Here is a 25744-nt window from a genome sequence, read left to right on the forward strand (position 1 = left end):
CATAAAATGTCCTAGTGTTTGAAGAGCACACCACTCCTGCCATGTGCATTTGTGATCTGGCTGCCTTCCTGTCATGTATATTACATGTGGACATTTACCAAACATTCTGTGCATTTCAACCATAAAAAGGAGGCAGTCAGCGGAACCCAGCGTTGTAGCAGCAGCCTTGGTCTGCTTCATGAAATATGAAAGCCTGTTTACTTAGTAACAATAACAGTTTGAAAGGCTTCAGGCTGAGGAGTTTATGCATGACACAGTCTGCTGGACCCCATGTGGCTGAAGTGGTGAGGCCATTGAAAGCATGGTGTGCCAGAAATTGGACAGGGAAGAAAGTCAAGAGAGGACGGAGACATGCACCCCGAGCTCGAGTGGCTTGTCTGCTCTCATTCTCAGTCCAGACGGGCCATTTGTTCTTAGCACCCCATCTGCAGTCTCAGACCCCTGTTTCCTGCTCCATAAATATTTTCCACCTTCCAAGTCCTGGCTTGAGTTAGGGTTCAGTTGGAAAAGGAAGATTTGCCTTTTCTTTCCCCACTCCTCAAACATTCAGCTTTTTGTGGCCTCAGTCTTTGTAATCTTAGAGATAGAGGGTCTTAAAATCAGAAATAAGGAGTCAGTGTGAAGTTGTCCAAGCTCTTTCCTAGGACATATTTTTCTTGTTGGTGCATACTCAAATGTCCACATACCCACACTCAGAGTATTTCTTGTAATCTAAGACATCATTGCTGATAACTCAATATTGACTTAATAACTGTTTTTCAAGATACAACAGCAAATCTCATCCACATCACAGAAATGTTGGTGTTGAAAACGTCTTAGAATAAAATTAATAATGGTGTACAAATGTAGCATGTATTTTGAATTTACTTAAGCCTCAGTTATTTGGGTAGATTAGCAGTACCTTCCCCCTTTAGTCTGGGGTGAGTGGTGAGGGCAGAGTGGAATGTTGAAAAGTCCAGGATATGAAACTAGGGTGACAGAGAGGAGCAATTTACTCAGGTCTGACACTTAGAGTTATAATTTCTTCAAAGCCAGGCACGTATCTCTAGGCTGAAAATGATAGTTCAGAGATCCTTCCATTGAAGTCTGTGAGCTCGACATCTTTCCGTCCTCCCATTTCAGGATAAGTGGGTCTACAGCCAGGCTGTCCGTTCTGATTTTGAGATATCCCTGGCAGCATTTATTATCTGCAGGGTTAATTTATATTTTAAACAAGAATTTTTAACCCTTTTACTTTTCAAATGTATATCAAATGGAGATGTTATAAAATTAAATGAGTGGTCAGAGTATCTCTACTACAAAAGGTAGGAAATCACTGGTATAGACATTTTAGTCCATTTGCAGAAAATTGCCTATTCTCGACTAGGTAGGTCAAGTGCAGAAAGAACCTCTACTTGAGATAAAATTTCCTCTCGGCACTTGGCTTTCCCTCTGAGGATAGGCGGCCGAGAGCTGCCCAAATTTCAGCATCCTGCTGTCTTTTCGCTAGTGGTTTTTTGGCTATATGAATTAAGATGTATTAGCTTATAATGGAACCTGCACTCACAGCTACAGAGACTTCTAGAACCAGAAAGGCTTTAGGGAATACAATGCAGATCTTTATTTTGTAGATGAAGAAAACTAGATAGTGTTAATGACTTGCCCAAAGTAACACAGCCCATTGAGGTCAGGCAGAGGCGGGCGTGGAACAAGACTCCTGCCGGCGCGCCTTTTCCTGGCGTAGAGCAAGTGGTGCGATAGAAGCAACAGATTTGCTCTCCTGCTTTTGAACTTTTGTTTTTATTCAGGTACCTCGTGGAATGCTGGGTAATAAGGAAGTCAAAACCTACTTTGTTTAATGAGAGAAAGACCATGCTCTGAAGTTGTGTGACATAAACAGCAAAGGTGGTGACTTTTCTCCACTCCTCATTGACTGATTGCCCTGTTAAAAAAAAAGCAGCAAACTTTTGTGAATATTTTGAAGAACTTTCCAATCAGCCTAGTGAAGGAAAATGTCTCAAGCCACTCTGTAGCTTAAGGGTGGGCTGTGGAGCCGTAGGGAACTCGTTTCCCTTTGGACCTGGATGTGGGATTCCTAAGTCACTCCCCTGAATTCTGCACCAATGGACTCTGTATTGGGGCGAGCAGGTCGCCCCTGTCATCAGCATTTCATAAACACAGTGCTCTCAGGTCTGAGAGAGGCCTCGTGATGTCCTTTTGGGACAGAGCCAAGCCCACAGCTCTTTGTAGTTATTCCTCAGAATTGGCATCAGCCAGGCAGGCCGCAGGTCTGGGCTGCCATTTTCCCCGCTTCCCCAGAAGGGGCCCTGAAAGTTGTAAGGCTTGCTCCTTGTTGTAGAAGGCGCCTGTGGTTATACCTATGCCATCACTTCAGTTTCAGAGGTCACCTTGAGGGCATTTATAACCTCTCATTAGGGCTTAAGTGGCTTGGGGGCTAGAGTACAAAGTGACTGGTCCAAAGAGAAACCCACGAGTTTGTACTGATGTCGAGGTGCTCTTGACAGAAGGGAGTAGGTGACTGTTTGTTGTACATGACTGCCCTCTCAGGGGTGATGGGGCAGGGGCAGTGAAAACACAGGACCAGTTATGAGGAGACTGACTGGCGCTGAGCTCTGTGTGTGTCGGGCTCAGGTTGGCTTGAGGCCATTTGCACACGCCCCATCAGTTTGTCATAAAATTCCACTGATGTCAAGATTTGTCTTTTTTCGGGCATCTTTTTTGGGGGGGGGAGATTAGCCCCGAGCTAACTGCTGCCAATCCTGCTCTTTTTAATGAGGAAGACTGGCCCTGAGCTAACCTTGGTGCCCATCTTGGTGCCCATCTTCCTCTACTTTATATGTGGGACACCTGCCACAGCATGGCTTGCCAGGTGGTGCCACGTCTGCACCCAGAATCCGAACCAGTGAACCCCGGGCTGCTGAAGTGGAACGTGCGCACTTAACCACTGTGCCACCCGGCCGGCCCCTTTTCTCAGGCATCTTAGTTTCGGATCTTTAAAAAAAGTTACCAGAGGAAGCTAGCTTAGGTTAGAGCATTCAGCACATGGGCAAAGGGAGCCTCAGCTTGAAGAATGGCATCTGACCAGAGGCAGCACAAGCTTCCTCAGTAGCCAGGGCCATTCCGCTGGGGACAGATAATCCTGTAAGCTTCCAGGCCCTCATAGTGTCCTTCAGCTTCAGCACATGCCCTGACCGATGTTTGTAATGACCACGTGCATCCCCAAAAGCTGTTACATGAGATTCGTTATTCTTTCAGTTGAGAGCAAGAGAAATGTGTAGAATGTTATGCAAGTGTTAGGCTCCTTTTCAAGAGTTAATAGAAGCTTTTTGAAAATTCACATGGTGTTCCTGACAGTTATGGGGCAAAGTGGTGTCCATACCTTGGGAGCACCTAATTGATCTTCTCTAGAAGCCCACCGTATAGACTTTGAATTTTATATATATATATATATATATATTTTTTTTTTTTTCTTCTTCTTCTTCTTTTGACCTTGCCTTTGGCACCTCAGCATCTTTATTCATCACCTTTGGGTAACCTGTAGACATTGAAGCCACCTCTCAGCTGGTACCCAGTGTCTTAGCCGAAGCTTCCCTGGACCTTCCCTCACTGTCTGAACTCTGCATGGCAGCTGTGGAGGGCGCTCTTTTTAATTTCATGTCACCATTTTATTCCTGCTTTCATGGAGTCTGGGCCTGGTGCAGATTGTATAGCCCTCCCATTGGCAACCAGGAACCTTGAGGTGTTCACGGAGCGTGAAGTCCTGCCTGCACCGTCAGGGCCTGTCACACACCAGGGGTCTGACCATTTCTCCATCTGTCCTGGGGAGGCCCCAGCCCTGGCTGGAAGGAGCAGGGAGTAGGTTTTGGTCATTGCAGTTGTTGGTAATTACCCTTCTAGATAGTTATCTGGGTCACACATTCCTCCTAAAATGTGTGAAAAAACCTCACCCTCCTATGCATTTTATTGTACCCAAGTATTGTGTGTTTGTATACATATATATTTTGTAACTGAAGAAGAAAAATGACCCTGCCTTTGTACGCAATCCTTTTAACAAATTGTTTATTGTTGTGTCCAGGTAACAAGCATGGTAAGTATTTTCACCCAATTGAGTATTCTGTATTTTAGCTGTGCTTGGCAGACTTTTTGGCTAGCTTTGTGTTATCAGCCTTGGCTTTTCTAGAAAAGACCCATTTAGGAAAAGGAAAAACCACTTACCTGGTAGCATCCCCTGTGTCGTAGGCTATAGAAAGTACCCATGTAGCCTTAGACCCCCGGCGGGGGTACCTGAGAGAGCATGCGCCCCGCCAGCATGCTGCTTGGCCCCACCATCGTCCCCCGCCTGCCCCGCTGCTTCTGAGCCTCTCCCACCAGGTGTCTGCAGGGCTTCCAGGCCGCGCACGACTCCAGCACTCCTGGGACATCGCTGTGAGGGTGCACACGCCGGGCCTCCGCCCTTTGTGGGTGGTCCCGCCCAGATCCACAGCCACGCCTCTTCTCTCACGGGTCCTCCATCTCTATGCTTCAAAGCAGGGCCTAGTTTTTCTTTCCTCGGGTGTGTTAAGTAATTGGAGAAATCTCCCTTTGGAAGCTGAAAAAATAAATGCGTTGTCCTCTCTCTTCTCAGAGGCTTCCCATTCTGTTGGAAAATGGATTAAAAAAATTTCGTTTTAAAACCTTGCCCCTGGGTGCTCCCAGTCACCGGTCAGAGTGAGGGTAGGGTGAGTGTGTTGTAGCCTGGGGCTGTGTTTATTTATCGTGCATGTTTGCTGTCCAGCCTCCCCTGTGGCTCTGTATTTTAGTCCGTGCGCTCGTGGCTGTGCTGTTGAAGCTGCCTGGTGGCCATGTGTTCTGTATTAAGTCTGTGTGTCACTGTCACCCCCAAGGATCAGACTGCAAAGGATAAGGCCTTGCAGCACATGGCCGCCATGTCGTCAGCCCAGATCGTCTCGGCCACTGCCATTCACAACAAGCTGGGGCTGCCTGGGATTCCACGTCCCACCTTCCCGGGGGCACCGGGGGTAAGTCACAAGCCGGATCTGGTAACAATGGCCCCTAGAGGGGGGGTCGACGTGGGCCAGCGTGAAGCGTCCACCTGGCACCACTTCTTACTGGGTCAGATGTACGAGACGGGGAGAGACCGCCTGCTGGTGAAATAATGCTGAGTGCGAAATGGTGAAAGAAAGGAGGGAGGCAGGGAGCTAGAGAGAAAGAAGGAGAGCGGGGAGAAAGAGAAGCGGGGAGAGAGAGGGACCCTTTATCCCTGAAGACATGGAATTAAGTGTCACTTTTCTGATTCCCCTCTGGCTTGTGGTCTGCCTCTTCTGCTCTATTTCCTGGCCCTTGGTCTCTTTTCCTGTCTTCTCAGGGTCACTTTATGGCAACTAACCCCTAAAGGAACAAAGTATTCTATTACCATTTTCATTTTACGCCTGCCAAGGGCTGAGAAACTTAATACAGTGATCTCATTTAGTCCTCGCAATAATCTTCGATGCCTCTGATTGTTAGTGTCATTTTACAGATGAAGAAACTGAGGTTACTGAGTGACAAACAAGAGTTTGGGTAACTTGATTATCATCACACGGATAGTGACGGCAGGACTCTAACTAGGGGCTGGGTGACTCCCTTTACATCCTGCCACCTCTCCAGCAGGGGCTCAGCAGGCACCAAAAGCCTCAGGGAAGCTCACAGCAGAGGAGGTGTCTGCATTGCTTCTCCGAGCTCCCGTCTCTTGTTCTGAGCTTGGTCCTCTGCCCAGCTGAGCCCTTGGCGCTGTGAGCTGTGGAGGCAGAATGTTGCACAGGGAGTGTTTCAGAGTGGAGGGAGGAAGAGAAGGATGGGTGGGTGCGTGGATAAAGCAGTCAGAAATATTTGTGAACCCTCTGCCATGTGCCCACATCTCTGTTAGGTGTCAGAAAACCACCAAAGAGCTGCCGCCTGGTCCCTGCCCTCAGCAGGGTTCTCTGGAAGAGGAGGTCAAGGGAGCCCTGGGTTGCCAGGCCCAGGATGGAGGTTGTGATCTCCTGCGCAGCAGTGACCACATCTGAGTTTCGGGCAGGTCACTGCTGCTGGTGGATGATCTGAACCCAGTATCTTTAGCAGGGAGTGCAAGGTATAGACATCCTGAAATAGGCTTTGGAGTGAACTCATAATCCTGAACCCTCTTGCATTTTGCCTTCCAGTTCTGGCCGGGAATGATACAAACAGGGCAGCCAGGATCCTCACAAGAGTAAGTCTGAGGAGGGGCCAGCACTGACACTAAGGAACTGGTCTCAGCCCACCCCCGGTAGCATTTCCCTGGGACCGGACAGCCTCGGGGCATGGAGGAGAAAGGAGATTTAACTTGAGATCGCAGAGTCATCCCTATTGCTGTCTATTGAGGCCAATAGCAGGAAGTGACTGCTGAGATCCAGGAGGGGTGTAAACAGGTCCTGGCCCTTCATGGCCTTGGAGGGCAGAGCCCGCAGTCTTCCTGAGAAGTACCTGCAGGTAGAAAATCCTGCTGATGCTCTGCGGGCAAAGGAAGCAAGCTCAGGAAACTGGGAGCTGAGGGTGGTCTGCGGGGAAAGCGGACAGGACATCCTGCCGTAGATTCTTGAAAGAACTGGAGCTCTTTGGCCTAGAGAAGGAGACCCTGAAGCGTGTCCCAAACCTTGCCTAGACATAGTGACCACCGACCTTGGTCTCATCAGAGGTAGATGTCACAGCATGTGGAGGTAAGGCTGCCATCTGTCCAGCAAAACCCACTGAGCTAGCATGAGGCTTGGTGGTGTGGTCCCCAGTGCCTCTCGGTTGGAGAGAGTAACCAACTTTATCTTGATGGAGCTCTGCCTGGGCTGTGCATCCACCTGCAGGCAGGGTCCCCTACGGCGGGGAGCACCCCAGGTTGGGTCCCTAGCCCTGGGAGGCCAGGGTCAGGCCTGGGGAGTAGTTGCTGTTACTCTTGTGGTTTCTGACTCTCTCTACCCCTGTCTCCCCAGCGTCAAGCCCTTTGTGCAGCAGGCCTACCCCATCCAGCCCGCAGTCACGGCCCCCATTCCAGGTGAGTTTCTGTGGGACTCCCTCTTGGGGGAATGCGCATGCAGCTGGTGCCAGGCCTGTCGCTTTTTTTTTTTTTAAGATTTTATTTTTCCTTTTTCTCCCAAAGCCCTCCAGTACACAGTTGTGTATTTTTAGTTGTGGGTCCTTCTAGTTGTGGCATGTGGGATGCTGCCTCAGCATGGCTTGATGAGTGGTGCTATGTCTGCGCCCAGGATCCGAACTGGTGAAACCCTGGGCCGCTGAAGCGGAGCACTCGAACTTAACCACTCGGCCATGGGCCAGCCCCCAGGCCTGTCGCTTTGTTCCGCAGCTGCACATCCCCCCTCCCTTGCAAAGCCATGGCCGCCCCCTTCTCGCCCCCACCCTCTGCTTAAGGCAGGGGTGAGCCTAGAGCCCAGGAGGGTCTCAGGGATGTTGAGTCCCCTTGGTCACCTCCCAAGATGGGTTTTTAAAGAAACGGGAAGCCTGATCACTTTCACTCAGGACCCTGGGTTGTCCTTGGAAGGGGAAGTTGCTGTGGGTCCTTCCTCATCATAAACAGGCCGAATTGGGCAATCTGGGTCTTGAGGGCAGATAGGGTTTTAGTCACACTTTCTTAGATAAGTAGATTTCAGTTCCTGCGTCCTCTCTTTAAAGGAGAGCTTACGTGGAAGCCCAAACTACAAACCGTGCATCTGCCCAGCCCACGTGCTCCCCCCAACCCCATGGGCACATTGAGTCACTCAGTGGAACTGCTCTCCATTAGAGAGTTCCCAAACTCTGATGCGCTCGCATGTCACCCTCCGCTCCAGTACCTTGGAGCCTTCTGAGAGAATATTCTAAGGTGCTGGTGACCACAGTCTTAAGAAAGGAGATGGACCAACACAAGATGTGCCCGGCATGTCCTGGTCTCACAGGAGATCTTTGCGAGTGTTCACTGCTGACTTCTCAGTCACTTTGCTGTGGTCCCCAGCTCCGCCCTTTGTCTTCATGCCACAGCCCATAACCTGAGCCCAACTGGGCTTTATGAGAAGCCACATGCATTGTGCTTCTCCGCTGGCCACTGCCTCTGGGATCCTCAGCCAGAATCCCACCACTGCCTGCCTTAGTTCCCCCCAGGACGCTGGTGGAAGGGGGCTCTTGGTTTTTCCTCCCAGGTTGTCCGTCTTGTAGGGCTCTGCTCCAGGACTGGCCTGAGGCCCACGTGGAGGCAAATTGCCAGCTTTAAAGATGACAATTGGTCTTTCAGGGTTTGAACCTGCATCAGCCCCAGCTCCCTCGGTCCCTGCCTGGCAGGGCCGCTCCATTGGCACAACCAAACTTCGCCTAGTGGAATTCTCGGCTTTCCTCGAACAGCAGCGCGATCCAGACTCGGTGAGTGTGCTCCAAGAGCTGTGCCTTGAATCCAAGGTTTGCTCCCATTCCTGGTCACCTTTGTACTCCTGCCCCCTGCCCTCATGCTGTACAAATAAGCTGTGTGAAAACCTGGAAGAAGCATCCACAGCCTTTCAACTAAGTAAAAAGGTATCTCTATTGACACATATGTCGAACTTTAGGGCTGAATGTTTGTGGATGCTCTGGACCTCAAACTCCAAGAAATCCTGGAGCTGAAGGGAAGGACCTATTATTAATAGGCTCTTGAATTTGGTAAAATGTAACATTTATTGAGCCTTGCCATGTGGCTGGAACTGTGCAAAGCTATTTATATATACGATCATATTTGTCCTCATACAAACTCTGTAAGAGTAGGTACTGATAGGTGAGGAAACTGGTTAAGTAATTTCCTTAAAGTCAGACAGTTAATATCTAATGGTTTAGAGATCAAACTCATGTCATTAAAACTCAAGCCTAAACATTCAGCCAGTATTCTATATGGCCTTTCTAAGGCTATGTTTTCTCAAGATAGCAAGTTATCTTCTTAAGGAGAAGTAACAAGACGGCACTTTGGCCGTTTGATGTAGAATGGGATGCATTATAATATCATAAATACAAGTAATGTTGGCATCTGGACGCTATTTTTCTTTCTTCCCATCTTGTCTCTCCCGCCCCATCTAGTGCCCATTATCCCATTGTTCCTCAGCCAGGCCCATCCGTTCCCATACATATGTGAGCCTCCCTCCTTCCCCACCCCACGAGCCCAGGACCCTTTCTTCACTCCCACTCCTTGGCTGTGAGTATGAGCGTTGCATCTGTGTGTGGGTGAGCCAAAGCAAAAATTGAAGGAATCATAAGTTTGTCTTTGGGATCTTCACCAGCTTCTTTCCATATTCTCCCTCTCACGCCACTGATCTCAGGTGGCTGCCAGAAGCCCATGGGTGCCGTGCTCTCTGTGTGTTTGCCACCTTGCTGTCATTCTGTTATCAGAAGAGAGTGTCACGAGTGAGTTCACCATCTGTTGTAAATAACTCAGGAACCATGTGAGGCGACCTCTCCCGAGAGTGTTTGTCCTTTAGCTCGGTGGAAAGCCTGTGATGGTCGGGTGGGGGAGGCACCGTGGGCAGATGACCTTCCACCAGCCATCACCAGAGTGGGGACTCGGGAACCCACGTGTGGCCCACTGGCCTTTCTGTCTGTAATTATGAACTCTGGGAGCTGGTAGAAGAATAGAGCCTGCTCTAAAATTAGGGGAAGAAAATGAAGAAGGAGATGTAAGCTCGGTCGTTGGGCCCACCGAGGCAGGTGTGGGAAGATGAGGCTATTGAGAACGGGGAAGACAAGGCCAACAGGGCCGCTCTTCTCATGGGGCTGAGTGGTTTTACAAGAAGGGTGATGGTGATGGCTTAAAATCCGTATCTCTCGGGTCACAGAAAGGAACAGGCAGAAAGATTACCTTCGTGATTCTAGGCTGCTGCTGCTTTCTGGGAAGTGTCGAGGATTTCTTGGCTGAAGGCTGGGCTTTGGCCCGGTGATGCTCTGCTTTCTGTAGCCCGTGTTTGTGGAATGCCTGGTTGCTTCCGGAGTGCTTGGTCGTTGATTATTTCATTCTGTCCTCATAGTGCCGGTGAGGTCGGTTCTATTTCCCGCATTTTACAGATGAAGAAACTGAGGCCCAGACGCATTATGTAGCTAATAAACAGAGGGACCAGGAGCCCAAATCTCCTTCAGTATACTCTTTTCATTACTGTGAACCACCACCAATTTTAAAGGTCTCTTGAATTATGTGTTCAGTCTGCATATCTCCTATGTAAGGAGATCTCTCTTTTTTTCTTGTGACCCTATTTGTAAGAATGGAACTCTAAGTCACTAGGGAGCAAAGTCCCATGATAGTAGTTGTTTCCCTGGTTAAAAGAGTATAGTGTATTTTACCATAATAATTTTTTTTTTTAATTAAAAAAGCCTGTGGCAGCCTCCTCGTTGAGACTGTCCCCTCCAGTTATGGACCTATTAGGGCCCAGAATGCCCACTTTCGCCTTTTGTTGTTGTTAGTGTTTATTGGGCTTAACATTTGAACCCCTGATTGATTCATTCAGTCCATTGTGTAAACATTTATGAGCACCTGCAGGGGCGAGGCGCCGTACCGAGGAGGGGCCCAGTGCCGCACAGCCAGCCAGGGTGGCTGCCCTGGTGGAGTGGAACGTCTGGTGAGGAGACACACGACGCACGTGTCACAGGAGGTCGTCGCAAGTGTGGTGACTGCTGAATGCTATGAGTGATGAGCAGGCAACAGGCAGGCTGCCCTGAGGAAGTAACCCTTTCTCTGAGAGGCAAAGGGTTGATACGCATGGGGGAAGAGTCAGGGAAGAACGTTCCAGAGCTGATGATTCTGAAGTATGAAAGCAGTGAGTGAAGGCTGGTGACTATTTTGGTGAAGGTGGAGCCCACCCCCCATTTGGAATAGAGTCCAGAGAGACATGTTTCGTGGGTGTTGAGGATTCCACCTAATAATCTGAGTGGTTCAACTGGGTATGGCCATTTCCTGATGAATTAAAAGGCTTGGCTCTATGGATTGGACTCCAACACATGACTTCAATGATCCTGAAGTAAATGGAAGGCCTGATGTGAGTCAACACCCTTGGGCCTCCTGAGAAAATAATTATATTCTAAGGGGATATGAGTTGGGGACTGAAAGAAATTGAAATTCATTCAACAAATACTTCTTAAGCACTTGCTCCATGGCAGCCACCGTGTCAGGTGTTAGGGAATCAACAGCAAAGGCCACCGAGTCCTTGTTCTCACAGAGCCTCTGTTCTGATGGAGGAGACAGACAAGAACCACCCAACCAAATACATTCACAGTATGTCGGGGAATGTAAGTGCCTATGGGCAATGGCGGTCCTTCTTCACGATTGAAAATTACTTGCCCTTTAGACTAAAAGAGTATAATTTCAGAAAATAATAATACCTTCTACTATGTACGTTGATATTACTGGGTTGTTGTATTTTGATTTTAAATTATGTCCATCAGATAATGCCAACCAGAGCTGTTTCACTACCGTGAAATTATTTTACTATATTGTAACATCAGTCTCAATTGTTGATGTCACTTCTAATATTCCTGTTATGAACACTTATTTTGCAGTGATACACAAGTGAGCTCAATGTCTACAAAGGCGTACGTGGCAGATTATGAAAGCATATGTGTCTGATTTTAGTGTCAATGTGAAGGCCTGAAGGATGGTTTTTGTGCTAGAGGAAGGAGGGGACCCTTGAAAAAAAGGTGATTGACTAGTTGAATCTGGGGGAGAATTAACAAAATTATTTAAAGCATTGTGACAGTGTCTCAAGCAGCAGCTTCTCAAATTATGTAACGTGTTCTGTTTTGCAAACATGAGGTGCTGTTACAGTGAACGTGTAATAGCACTTCAGAAACAAGGTTACGCTGAACAGCCTGTAGTGTGTGGATGGTCTCTTTGGTGCTCCAACTTTTTGTGGCTTCTCAGACTTTACTTTTTCTTTTGTTTTGAGGAAGATTAGCCCTGAGCTAACATCTGCCACCAATCCTCCTCTTTTTGCTGAGGAAGATTGGCCCTGAGCTAACATCCATGCCCATCCATCTTCCTCTATTTTATACGCGTGGCCCGCCACAGCATGGCTTGACAAGCATGGCATGTCCGCACCCGGGATCTGAACCGGCAAACCCCAGGCCACAAGCAGAATGTGCGAACTTAACCGCTGCACCACTGGGCTGGCCCCTAATTTTACTATATTTTTGTTCCAACTATAGGAAAATTTAAAGCCATCTAAAATAAATTCCACTGGTACATTTTAACACATTTGGATATACTGTACTTAAAATTTAACATTAAACATTAAGCATGTTAATTTGATAAGGAAACCAACAAAGTGACAAATAGCTGAAGGTCCTTAAATTCAGCTTTGCGTTTGGCTTCTCCCCATCTTTGTCTGTGTACAGACACGTGCACACAGGTCTCCCTACTTCTTTGTACTGGTCAGGCTCGGAGGATCATGGGGTTATAAGTAGTGCTGACAAAAGCCAAAGAAATGAATGAGCTGGGTGCCGTGCTCACTCTTTTCCATTAGTGACTTCTTTCATCCTATCCCAGCCCTGTGAGAGGGTAATTCTATTCCTATGGAAGAGGCTTGGAGAGATTGCTGTCTTAGAGCCAGTCGACGGCTGTGGCCGGGTTTGACCCCTCCTCTGCCTGTACTGTCTCCCAAGAGGAGATAAGGCGAGATGCAAGTTGGGTAGCAGCAGAGCTACAAGGAGAACCTCGTTTGCCTAGTCCTTGGTCCGGGATCGCCTCCCTTCATGCCAGCTATTCTGGAAATTCACTCTTCAGTTTACCACGTCACCATTGTCACCACTGAAGACTTCTGCACGACTCTGCCGCTCTGAGCAGTAGTAGGACCAGCACTAGCAGCAGTAGTGGTGGAAGCCAACACTGTGCATTGTCTTATTTAATCCTGCGACATAGCCTGCCCACTGTTGAGCAGCTAACTGACATTGGAAATGGGACTCAGATCCAGGTCCGCTGACTCCGCATCCTGAGATTGTGATCAAAGGCTGTAGGGTCCATTTGTGTCCAACAAGTAGCCTGTTTCTGTAATTTGTAGCCAGCTATAAACTCTGAGGGGCTAAAGGAGGAACAATCTGGGGAGTGAGCGCCACCTGCTGGCGCTGCATCGTGAATAAACCTGACCGCAGCGTTTCCCCCAGGTGGTGGCTGTTTCTGTTGGTGGAGAACCAGCAAGTCAGTCCCTCTGTTACCTTTGGCTCCAGGAGATGCTAAGAGAAAAACAGCAGAGGGTGAAGAAAGGAAGGAAGAATCTAAAAAACAAAGACTAATTTAGAAGTGGTTAGTAATGCTTGAAAATACACTTTCTACATGATTTCAGTGTTGCATATCAAAGGACTTGAAGTCTTAAGTGCAAGATCCTCCACCCAGGGTGGGCTGATTAACAGCATCTTGCCTGAAATCCCGGCCCAGTTCTTGGAGGCCGAGGTGGGCAGCTGCTCCTTTGGACAGATGGAAGCCTGGTCTCGGTGAGCTGTGGGCTGGATCCGATGCTTGTGTGGGGAGTAGTTTTCCTGATAAAAGTTAGAGGAATTCCTCTACCCCCACCTGGGGGCGTGGCAGGTCCCTCCAGCCCCCCTGCAGCTCAGCCACATCCTGGTCCCCTGCAGGCAAACCCCTGCCATTCCAGCTTCCCAGGCACAAAGTTGTATGTTTAATACCTCTTGCGGTCTGGATGCCAGAACAAGCAGGACCTGAGCAGGAAGAGAGAATGTGAGGGCTTACTTAGGTAGGAGCTACACAGCCTGAGAAGGAAAACTTGGGGATACAGAGGGAGGGATGCGGAGATTGTTCTCTTTAGATTTTGGAGAAGCACCATCTTGCGGAAGAAGATGAGTTCCATGATGTGGTACAGGAGCAAACCTGAGGAGGGGGGACACCCCTCAGTTCTCCACGGAAACACCTTCATATATTTTGGCAATAATGACCTTCACCGGCACTTACTGAGCTGTGTTATAGGCACCGTATGCCAAGCATTTTGACACAGGTCCTATTCTTATGTCCAGTGTATAAGTAAAGGCACAGAGGCTCAGAAACGTTGGTACATTATCAGGAGCCCTGCCACGAAGTGGCCGTGCCAAGGTTTGCCTCCACTTCACTGAGCTCCCCAGGCAGAGCTGGTTGTAGCAGGGCCCTTTGCACTGGAGAGAGAGTTGGGCTGGGTTTTCTCTGAGCTCCTTTTCCAGCATATGGTTCTGTGATTGTTGTCTGGGTTTGGAGCAGAGCAGTGAGAGAAGCAAGGAGTGTTCCGGCCTGGACTTCAGGATGTCTTCCGTCGTGCTCTAGCGGCAGATGTCTGCTCTAGTGGAACAAGAAGCCGGGGATCTGAATTCCTACAAGCTGTGTGAGATTTGGGGCCAATGACTTCACAGCTCAGCCTGCCTCCAGTCTGAACAGCGGGTATAATGGGATCACTCTAATTGTATTGCTGTGACCGTCAAAGTCAGTAACATCCCTGGACATATTGAGCATTCCACAAATGTTTTTGAACCCGAGTGTATTGTCTGAATGTAGCAGGAAATCAGGTCAGAGACCTGGAAGGGACCAGGCTTGGAGGGTCTGCTCAGCAGGTGGTTTAGAGTCTTGGAAGTCAGGTGGGAGCCAGAATATTTTTTTAAATTAATATTTCTTAAATAGGTAGTAAATTCACATGGCCAAAAAATCTACAAGCATAAAAGAATGGAGGGACACTTCTCATCTTTCTAATTCCTATCCAACCGCCAAGTAGGTAACCACTGTTCCTAGTTTCTTGTGAGTCTTGGCTTTTGATGCATACGCAGCGTAACAGGAATATCTGCTCTCCCACCCCACCCCCCTTTTAAGGGGAAGATGTGATGTGATGGTTGTTTCAGGAAGGCGACAGCTGCAGCAGGTTTGAGAGTCGACTAGGGGTAGAGAGATGATATTACTGGTTCTAGGTGACAGGTGACAAGGACGGGGACCAGGCCACAGGCGGTAGGGAATGGCAGAGGGGAGAGAGATTGTGTTGATAACATTAAAAGGCCTTGGGGCTTAATTAGCTGCAGGAGGAAGAGGACAATGGAAATGGCTGAGTTTTTGAGACGGGGATGGTGATATCCTTTGAAGAGTCATGGCGCAGAGAGAAGGAAGCGGCATTGCTAAGAGTTGCCTTTGTGACGATGTTATTTCCTTTTGTCCTCAAAATAAAGGTGTTGAAATGGGTATCAGAGACAGAGAGGCTCATGGGCGGATGGTTGCATATTTGAACTTTGTCTGAATCCAAAGCCCATGGTGTAAAGGACTGCAGGGAAAGTAGCAGCAGTTACCAGCGTTTTGGGAGATCTTATCAGGCCTTTCCCGTGTGTGTGTGTGTGTGTGTGTGTGTGTGTGTGTGTGTGTGTGTGTGTGAAAGAGAGGGAGAGGCACGTCTGTCCCACTCCCTGGGGGAGAAGAAAGGACAGGCTGTGTCACCATGTCACAGGTGGCAGCCAGGGAAGGAAGGTGCTTGGGGATATATGGAGAAAGAGGAAAGCAAGGACACTGCATTTGGGCTGCTCAGGAGGAGAGGAGTCCTGAAGGCTTGGGGGATGGCAGGTCCTCAGGCGGGGGTCTTGCTGCCTGAAGTGTGCTGGCCTCTTACTTTATTTCTAAGTGGCTGCAACAGCCTCAAAGTGTGGGACGTCCTAGATGTGGGGAGTGAGTCAGCTCTCTCCACAGCCCGAGCAGCCCCAGGTCTCCCTTCCCGGGGAGGCTGTGCTGAAGTTCTGCGCCTGCAGCCGGCCCTCCATATGCACAGGTTCCACCAGCTGCGGATCTTGGGGTCCTGTGTTTACCATCTGATCTGCCGTTGGTGGAATCCGCGGATACACAGGGCTGACTGAGAGACCTGAGCCTCCCCAGATTTTGGTATCTGTGGGGGGTCCTGGAACCAATCCCTGTGGATCCCGAGGGACCACTGTGCATCCTGCAGATAACCTTATTCTTTTCTATTAAGGCGGCTGGGCAAATGTGGGCTCACAGATGACTTAATTTTCATATCTTTATAGTTTCTATCAAAGCCCTAAATTCACAGATCAACTAATTCCTTTGTCAGACCGCAGATCCTGACTTTGCTTTGGAAAATGTGACCAGTACAACTCTAAGGAAGTATGCCATTAATGAGGTCTGTGGCAGAAAGAAGGGCAGGTGGTTTGTGTGGGGATTAAGATGGGAGAAATAAGGAAATACCATCAGAAGGAAGGTTTAAATTCCAGATTGCCAGGAGAATCCTCGCCTGTGTCCTGGACAGGGTGGAGAAGGGCGAGGTTTCTCGGGAGAAGCTTCCAGGCCCTGAAGTGGCTGCTGAGGCAGTTGCTATGTCTCAGAGTGGGTCTGGTTTCTAGCTTTTCAGAAAGGAGGCTCCTTCCCTCCCCTAATTTGGGGCTTGCACGTGGAGCTCATTAATAGTACACCTGCATACCAGCATCCGTGCAGCTCCCTATGGCTCACAGTGGGCTGTCGTGTACTGTTCCTTTGACCTTCACATTGACCCCTGCAGATGAGCAGGCATGGTGTCCTCCCTGTGTTCAGATGAGGAAGCCAAGGCCCAGAAAGGTTAAGTAACTCAGCTCAGGCCACACAGCTCAGAAACGCAGAGCCTGGATTCTACTTAGACCCAGGTGTTGTTAACGTACATGCTTAGACTAAATGGTCAGAAAGCACATTTGGCCTTTCAGGTTCTCAGAGGAACCGCGACAGCTGGCCTGATAGTTGGCTGTGCCCCGTGTTTGTGCTTCTCCCAGGTTTTTCTCATAATGTTTTACAAAGCGTAGTGTGGTCTTCCGGTAGGACACAGGAGATGGAGTGTCTTCCCGTGTGGAGGTGCCGGCTCACTGTGGTGTGGTGTGGTTTTCCACCCTGCCAGCTCCTCCCTGCCCAGCCGCACCCTCTCACAGCGGCAGTGGGCTTCACTCACAGGGCCTGAGCTGCTCTGGACGCTCTCCCTCTTTCTTCATCACCATTCAGACATGAGGCAATTGAAGCATCTGGAAATCTGGGTTTGATAGACCTTTCATGGAGCCCCGGCCAGGCTCCATCCACTTTCCTCGCTGGGTCAGCGCCCCTCCCTCCCGCCTGCCTTCCCAGTTGCTGTCCCTGCACTCCGCCCCTGGGCCCTTGTCTGCTGTACTGTTCCAGGGGAGACACTCTTCTAGGAAGATGGCAGCCCCTCTGAAGGTGGTGGTGGAAGTGGGAGGCGTGGGTGAGGGTGATGCATCCTGCTGTGAGATCTCGGGAGGAAGGACGTCTTTGCTCCGTTTCTTGTTTTCAGTGATGTTGCTTTCTTGGAAGACCACAGGGGAAGGGATGAAGCAGCACCTGGGGGCCAAGTACCCAGCAGTGGGTGGTGCTTCTGAGCCCTGAGCTCAGGGCAAGCCCCTACCCTCCCCAAGGGCTGAATATGCAGGTCACTTTCCTTCGCCAGGCCCTACAGCCACTGCCTGTCCCTGCAGGGCCCTGGGGTCATCTCAGGTTGCCCAGGCTGCCCTGGGGGCATCTGGACAGAGGGTCCGTGCAGGAGCGGGACAGGAAGCAAATGTCGGTGATTTGTCCTTGTTCTGCTCCAACTTGTATGTTAGCATCCCTTGACATGAGTTATTTGTCTTGGTTTCTTTAAATTCCTAAGTGGATTATAATTTTTCTCTTGGTATTATTTGACAGCAGTCATTTTTCAAGGTTTTACTACGTTCTTCAAATGCTTGGAATTTTTGGAAGCAGGTTAGGGAAAGACCGCCATCTTCAGGTCACATGGTGTAGTGCAGCACTGGGGCGTGGCCGAGGGAGCAGCGCAGATGCCCAGGACCAGCCGATTTTCTGGCTTTTGCTTCCTTTTCGACAAAAAGTGAACTGCCTCATCAGAGGTCTCTGGAGTAAAATGTATTAGCAGTCCTTTCAAAAAAGAGAGAAGAAATAAAATAAAAGCTCAGAGGCCACTCTGGGGAGTCATATCGTTCTGGTTTGTCTCGTCTGCAGTGGGGGCAGCCTCCCAGCTGGCCTGCCCTGGCCCCACCTGGGAGGACAGGCCTTGCCTGCTCCAGAGAGCAGGCACTGATGTGACACTGCGGGAAGTGGGGGGCCAGACCCCTCCAGGCCCCGTGGGCACCTCACCTGCCCTCGGCCACCCTGCCTTACGATGGCTAATGGCAGTGTTGGAACAGTGGGACTCACCCTGATGTGTCTGAAACTTTCCTCTCTTAATTTCTGTCTTAAATTTTAGTATTTCCATTTTGTTGCTATCAGAGGGACAATCTTAATTTCAGGTTATCTCGTCTGAAGTAAAGAAGCATCATGATTATCTGGGGAAATAATAGCAATAACAGTAATCAAATTACGTACTAGGCATGGCATTATGTATTTTCCTTGCACTGTCATTTAATCCTCGTGACGCTCCTTCGAGGGAGGGACTCTTACTATCCTGGCCTTATGGCTGTGGAAACTGCAGTGGAGAGGGCCGAAATCGCCCATCCCGTAGGATGCCCGAGGAGGTGGTGCCAGCGCCAGGGTTCAGACCCAGACCCCAGCTGACCCTGGAGTCCGAGCCATCCTCGCTCCTCCCTGCTGCCTCCTAAACAGTACCAAGAGCCAGGAAGGGGGAGGTCCTTTGTTAAACCACAGGGTGGCTGAAGAACCCTTTGTATGTAACTTTTGGTGAGTTTTTAGGATTATATTCACCTTTATCACTGTTTACAGCTGCTGTAAAGAATAACTGAGGGATCATAGCAATAGAAAGAGAAAGTAAGCATTTCCCCCAGTCAAAATAGCAGTCTGTGCATTAAGATTGTGTTGGGTGCTGCAGAGCTGCGGGACCGTCTTGATCTGGGTAGGGATTTGCTGGTGGGACACCAGTCTTTGTGCAGGTGGACAGGGGTCCCAGCATCCTCTCAGGGTCCTGAGTGTTTGAGCCATTGGAAAGCTCCATGCTCTGACCAAGTTCCTCTCGAGTCCAGGGAACTTGTGGCCAACTGGAGTAGACATCCTGAAGCCTGACTCTTAATATTGTTTCCTTTTACAGTTCTTTCCCCTCCTTAAAAAACTCCATGATGTTTCAAGATAGTTTTTAGTTGGCTGTTTATTTAATTTAATAAAGTAATACGTATGCTTTGTATATAAGCCACATTGAGCCTCATTATGGCCTGTAAGGAAAAGCGTAGTCCCCTGCTCCAGGTCGCCTGCCTCCTGGACCCCCTCCTTAGGGTCATCCGCTTACAGCCCTTTCCACCATTTCTTTGTATATTATTTCCATATTTCTAAACAGCATGCTTTTGCTGTGTATGTCAATCCATCGCTTTTAGACATTTTCTATTGGCTTCTTCCTATAGAAGACCGGGACTGAGGTCTAAATTTAGCACGTGCCCATCCCCCCACCCCATATGGTTCTATCACAATTTTTTGTTTAATTAACATTCACTGTTTATACTACAAACCTGTGTAAGTTTTGCACGCAGCATGGTTAATGTGTGATGTATTAGAACCATTTTCTTGATCGTAAAACTTGTTTGTTCTCGGGTTTGCCATTGCCCCTTGTTTTATTGATTCAGTTTTTACATGCCTATACAAATTCATTCTCAGAATTGTGGATAATTCTCAACCTCTTCTCCAGAGGGTCGGGTAAGTCAGAGAATCTCTCAGGTCCGTTGTCCCCTTGGCGACATCCCTCCAGGAGCCCTCCAGCTCCTTGTCCACTCTGGACTGGCTGCTGGCCAGGTCAGCAGCCCAGCTGTTGGCCGGCACATTTTTTTTTTTACTTTTCTTCTGTGTTAGAGCCCCATCTCCCTCTTTTTTGATTTACTCCCTCATTCTGTAAGAACATATCCGCCTCGAGCTACCTGAGATCAGTTACAAGGAAGGTCAATTTTCTGAAACTGTACAAATCTGAGAGTGTATTCTACTCTCACATGTGATGGATAACTTGATTTTCACCTAAGACTTGGGAAACTTTTTTCACATTTTCCAGGTGAATTCCGCATATGTCCTCTTTGCTAGTGAATAACACTGTATGTTTAGTGCTGGAGAGTAAGGTCGTCCGTGTAAAAAGAGCAGGTATGTGCTGATTTCATTCATGTGTGGGAGAGGGGATGTGACTGTCTTTCATCCCACTCTCTGTAGGAATCTTTGAGATAGATTTATATGGGCAATGTGATGCTGACTATAGAGGCAATAAGGTAGCTCCAGCCGTCTCTCTGCAGGTTCTGTGAAGACAGGGACTTTGTACTGTTAGCACATGGATCCCCTGTGCCTTGCACAGTCCGGGCACACAGTGGGCCATACGTGTGCTGGGTCATTCTGCAGCCTGTAAAAGAAAAAGGTGGTGAGTACCTTTTCTGTTGTCATTGCTGTGTTGATAATTGACATATCCACTCAGTGCCTCGGAGACTTTTTTGTCATTGAATGAGCTGATGTTAACTTCTATTTTGGATAGCAAGGAAATTTATTATGAGGCTTTTGCAGACGTGACTGCTTGACATTCACCCTGTTTCTCCTATACATTGGCCCCACTACTTCGATTTTTGGTGGTGTTTTTGTTTTTGGGCGTATTTGTTTCTTGCCCTATAGAGTAGAATGGTCCTTCTTCGGTTTTGTGTCCCACTTTTAGTTTGGGGGAAACCACCACTGCTAGAAAGAAAACAGGATTTGTTTGGGAGGGAGGGAGGGAAGGATCCACTCTGGCCTTCTGCCCTTATAAGGAGAACTGGCAGGATGTGAGGGAGTGAGAGCCTCACCAAATGGTTTTAGAGTTTTAATTTCGTTAAAACCAGGATCCACACATATCAGGTAGGTTTCTTCTTTTCAGCCTCTGGATGTGCGGGCAGAGGGATTCCTGCCCCACCCAGCTTGAATTCATGGGAGAGGGAGGTCTGTTTGTCTCAATGCTGTGGTCTCCAGGACACCTTCTTTGGTCCTTTGTATTCTTAGAAACAAAGTCACCTCTTGGCAGAAATAAAGCCACTCAGATGCCAACAGTCAGGGTTTGGTTTCAAGTCACCAGCCTTGGAGAGGCCGTGCCCGATTTCCTTTGGCAAAGGCAGCCTGCCCCTCATCCGTGCATTTCAGCCACTTGGGCACAGAAGTAACTTCCTCAAAATAGAAACCTTTGAAGCCTCTATCTGATGCATCTGTGAGTCATTACGTTTATCCCAAATTCTAACTTAACTTCTTAGAATTTTTAAAACACTATTTAACTTTTTTCTTCTTTCTCAAATCAACTTTCAGGAAAAGTAGATCTGAGCTAGAAGGGTCTAGGCATTATCTTCTGGGGGACAGTGTGGCTCGTTTTTGCAGCAAATGCATGAGCTGAGTGTGGACAGATCCAAGTTTTATTCTTAACTCCAGGACTATTCCTGGATGTGACCTCAGGCAAGTCCACTCATTTCTAAGCTTCTATTTCCTCATCTGTAAAATGACTTTAATAAAATCCGCCTGCAGTGTCACTGTGAGGGAAGGTTCACCTGAGGTCACGTATGTAGAAAGCACGTTGCACGTGACGCTGAATGGACACAGTTCCTTTCCTTCCTTCAGACACAGGTGAGGGGCCCACACCCGGAGAAGCTTGTAATGAGTGGGGCCTAATCCAGGATCTGAACAGTCACACGGCTTCACAACCTGCTCCCAACTCTTGGCTTCTTGTGTTTATTTTTTCTTTGCTGGGCAGGAGGGATAGCTAAAAGCAGGAAAGTTCTTTTCTTCTACCCTAAAATCTAGTTAATCTCACATAATAATAAACCCCAACAATAGCCGTCTTAGCAGCGAGCATTTATCAAACACTTCTGTGCTAGGCCATATGCCAAGCACCCTCTGTGAGTTATTTCCTTTCATTTTCAAACCTGTTCCATATTACAGGTGTTATATCCCCAGTGTACATATGAGAAAACTGAGATTTCAGGTTCTTGCCTGCCTCCAAAGTGTTCGTGCTTTGTGCTCAACATCTTGCTTTTCAGCTGTGCCTTGATAGTCCCCGCTGAAGTGTGGTCACCTTTCCGCTCCACTCACCTTCCTGACCTCTTGACGTGTTGAGGTCCAGGCTGTGGTCCCTGAGTTCAGCAGTCCAAGACTCCAAGTGTCACAGCTTCTGACCTGCCCCCCGGCTCTGCCTGGGCCCATGGGGGCTGGCGAGGCAGAAGAGCTGAGAGTATGGTGCTCGACAGAGAGATTCACATTCTATCCACCGTGTCCCCAGGGCTCTGCTGCTATTCCATTTTTTCCCATAAACTTACAGCCTACAGGCGGCACAAGAAATGACAGTAAGGGTGCCTCCCACAGCCAGCAGGGCTGGGAGGCTGCTGCAAGCAGAGAGGTTACTAATAAGGGCTTGACAGATGATGTGCAGACGGCCAGTCATCTGGATGACGAAGGAATAATACCTTTTGCCCGGAGCTCCCACGATGGAGGGCAACTCGAGAGTGAGCAGAGGAGCCAGCCACAGGCGCGCACTCCTCATTCATCTTCTCGTCTCTGATCTCTTCGCACCCGGGTCTGTGCCCCCAGCTTTGCCTGTGTTGTTTTTCTCTCCTTTTACCCACTGATGAGACTGGAAGCTCCCTAACAGCAGTGCCTCAGACATTTCTGTGGGCCTTGGTTTGCTATAATTGAAAAGATGATGCAACAACATTTGAGAAAATTTACGGAAAGATTGAAGACCCTCTACCGTACCCCATGACCTCACCTCCGTAACCCAGCCGTGGCTTTTCCTGTATTTTGTTTTATTTTTTGAGGAAGATTAGCCCTGAGCTAACATCTGCTGCCAATCCTTCTCTTTTTGCTGAGGAAGACTGGCCCTGAGATAACATCCATGCCCATCTTCCTCTACTTTATACGTGGGACGCCTGCCACAGCGTGGCTTACCAAGTGGTGCCATGTCCGCACCGGGGATCCAAACCAGTGAACCCTGGGCTGCTGAAGTGGAATGTGTGAACTTAACTGCTGCGCCACCGGGCTGGCCCCTTTGCCTTTATTTTTTAAGTTCTCTTCCAGCGCAGGCATGCTCTGTTCTTGCGTGGTAGTTCCCGGGGCTTGCTCTTACCTGAAATCTGCCTAGTAGCTCAAACAGAGCCTGGGTTGATGTCAGAGCTGGACAGCTCCCTCTTTTTCGCTTCCCCTGATACCTTTTAGGGATTGAAGCCTTGATAAAGGTATCACTCTGATGTTGAACAGGGGAGTGGCTTAGCGTTCTCCCAGAAGATGCTGGGCCATGACCATGCTCCCCACATGTGCAGCCAGTAGACGACAGGCATCCAGTGGGGTCTCGCTCCTTCTGCCCTTTGTCACTGTGGCCAGAGACCCACTGTGTGGGTAGCAGGTCATGGACTTAAACCAGCATTTCTTCAGGATATGTTTTCAGGGTTTCGTGATGAAATGAGTTTGGGGAACTTTGGGTTATACAAAGTTAAGAAATGTTTCTTAACTGCAGTGCTTTTACCATGCTGATATCCACCGTGAATCTCAGAGAAGGCAGGTTTTATAAAGAATGATAGCTAGCGTTTATGGTTTACCTGGTTGAATCAGTGCTCTAGGAAGCTCTTCATGTGAGCTGTCATTGAAACCCTCTAGCCACCTGGGGAGGCAGATGCCCTCACTGTCCCCGTTTTAGAGGCTGGGGAGGCACTCGCCCAGTGTCAGAGCTAATTTGCAGTGAGCACAAAGTTTTGTGCTTGAGCAGGCTGATTCAGACCCCGTGCTCTTACGCAGTGTTCAGTACTCTTCTGCTCGCAGCTTCCACCAAGCCTCCTTTTATTTGGGACTTCTCGTTTCCTATGGGGTCAGTACTCAGAAGGATTCTAGTTAGAGAAATGCCAATTTAAACTTGAAAAGTGAATAGGGACTGATAGGCGAATAGGGACACTATTGGGTTCTGAGCTCCTGGAACCCCCGGACCACCCCCCACCCCGCACACATACACACGCACATCTTTGTGTCACGTTAGGTTGGTATTACTGTCTGTTTAGCAGAAAAGGCAGGCAGGGAGGGTCTGGAATAGAGTTTTGGCAAGTGGAATTCACTCAAGGAGCATTAAAAATTATTGATGCCTGGCCTTGTCCGCAGGGACTCCAATTTATTCTAAGTGGAGCCCAGGCACTGGTGACATTTAAATGCTCTTTGGTGATTCTGATGCAGCCTGAGTTGAGAACCATTGGTTCGCACATCCTCCTCTGTGGTCCAGTTACCATATCTTATACCACAGCAAGGAGAAGAAAAAGGATATCCTATGTAAGTTAAATGACTTAACAAGGTTTTTTGGCTTTTTTGTCTGTTTTTTCATGAATGCGTGACCTGTGTTCTTTTTTTACTGGCTTCAGATGTCCTTGTACCATCGATCCTCTCCTTGGTGTATGCCCCTGACTCTGACTTTGCACTGACAGTCACATATTGACCTGCCCATATGCAGAAGTTTTAGATTGGTTACTAAGGGGGCTGGTGAGAAAGAGGCTCAGCACTCTTAGTCCTGCTGGAAGAAGTAGATGGGTACCATTGCTCAGAGCCTTGCATCCACGCTGTTGCTAGGGGAGCTGTAGCAAGAAGTGGACTCAGGGTGATGATATTAGCTAACCACACACGTTCTTTTTATTGGGCTTACACTATAAATAATGGGCTCCAAAGGGAGCCACAGTCATTTTCAGTGGAGTCAGGTGAAACTGGGTGATAGAATTGTTTCGTGGTTTGGTAGTTGGGTAACTTCAGCTGTTGTTTACTACTGTGTCTATAAAAAGTCCTTTTTTAGGCATTTGGGAAAATATACGCCCTTGTCGATAAAAGACAATGATTGTTTTAACCCTAAGCTGTAACAGCTTTTTTTAACATCTTCATCTCTTCAAAGGCACATACCCTGGGCCGTTCAAGGCCTTAATTCCAGGATTTCCAGACTCCCGCTCTTTATCCGGTTCAAGATGGATGAGTTGCAGGTTGGTCAAAGGGTTTGTAATGGGACTGTTTCTGTTGGTTTCTTACAGTACAACAAACACCTCTTCGTGCACATTGGGCATGCCAACCATTCTTACAGTGACCCATTGCTCGAATCAGTGGACATTCGTCAGATTTATGACAAATTTCCTGAAAAGAAAGGTGGCTTAAAGGAACTGTTTGGAAAGGGCCCTCAAAATGCCTTCTTCCTCGTAAAATTCTGGGTGAGTAAGACATTGCTGTGATTTCGGTGGTTTTTGTGTGAATGGTCGGGTCCCATCCGTGAGCGCGAAGCAGCACAGCTGGCCGTGGATTCACGCTGACCGCACCTTCTCGTGCATCCTCAGGATCACCGAGGGATCACAGACTTGCACCCGCGAGGCTGTCCTCAGGCCAGCCTTGTGTTACATCCGCATGGCGCACCCAGGCGGCATTTGCTGTTTCTGTCGAAGAGCACGAGAGAGGGGCGGCCTCCTTGGGCTTCTGGGCTCACACACGCGATGACAAAAGGCTTCACAGATGGCTGGAGTCACAGTTGAAAACAGGGGGCACTAGATCCTCTGTTTCTTCTCCCTCCATTAAGCAAAGCGACCTATAAATTCCACTGGAGCATAGGACCTGGGGCTTGGATGAAGATAAAGTAACGTGCTTCATACAGAACAGCTTTGCGCAGTGTGTGCTTTAGAACAACCAGGGCAAATCCCCCCAGCTGCTGGGGCTGCTGGTGCTCCCCGACCTCAGAGGGCAGCTTGGCTCTCCTCCACTAGTGAGGCTCGGGCCAGGGCGCTGCTAACGGGTCAGAGCATTAGAGCAGGCAGAGGTGTGATGGCTTCTGTCTGGGGTTTGGGGCAGTGGGAGACCAGA

General features: G+C 48.8%; 1 protein-coding gene across 15 annotated transcripts in view; it reads left to right on the top strand.

Annotated features, from left to right (window-relative positions):
- TEAD1 (TEA domain transcription factor 1) overlaps positions 1–25744 on the top strand; it is a 253830-nt gene that overhangs the window by 190532 nt on the left and 37554 nt on the right. For 8 of the 15 annotated variants that reach the window (XM_044752557.2, XM_044752556.2, XM_070491140.1 and 5 more), the window contains 6 exons: positions 4076–4087; positions 4884–5018; positions 6180–6226; positions 6978–7039; positions 8267–8391; positions 24931–25104. In XM_044752557.2, the coding sequence (XP_044608492.1) occupies positions 4076–4087; positions 4884–5018; positions 6180–6226; positions 6978–7039; positions 8267–8391; positions 24931–25104 (555 nt within the window). The remainder of the gene's footprint in view (positions 1–4075; positions 4088–4883; positions 5019–6179; positions 6227–6977; positions 7040–8266; positions 8392–24930; positions 25105–25744) is intronic. The other 7 variants (XM_044752562.2, XM_044752561.2, XM_070491142.1 and 4 more) reach the window with 2 other exon arrangements.

This window comes from Equus asinus, chromosome 20 (assembly GCF_041296235.1).
Source record: "Equus asinus isolate D_3611 breed Donkey chromosome 20, EquAss-T2T_v2, whole genome shotgun sequence".
Taxonomy (NCBI): Eukaryota; Metazoa; Chordata; class Mammalia; order Perissodactyla; family Equidae; genus Equus; species Equus asinus.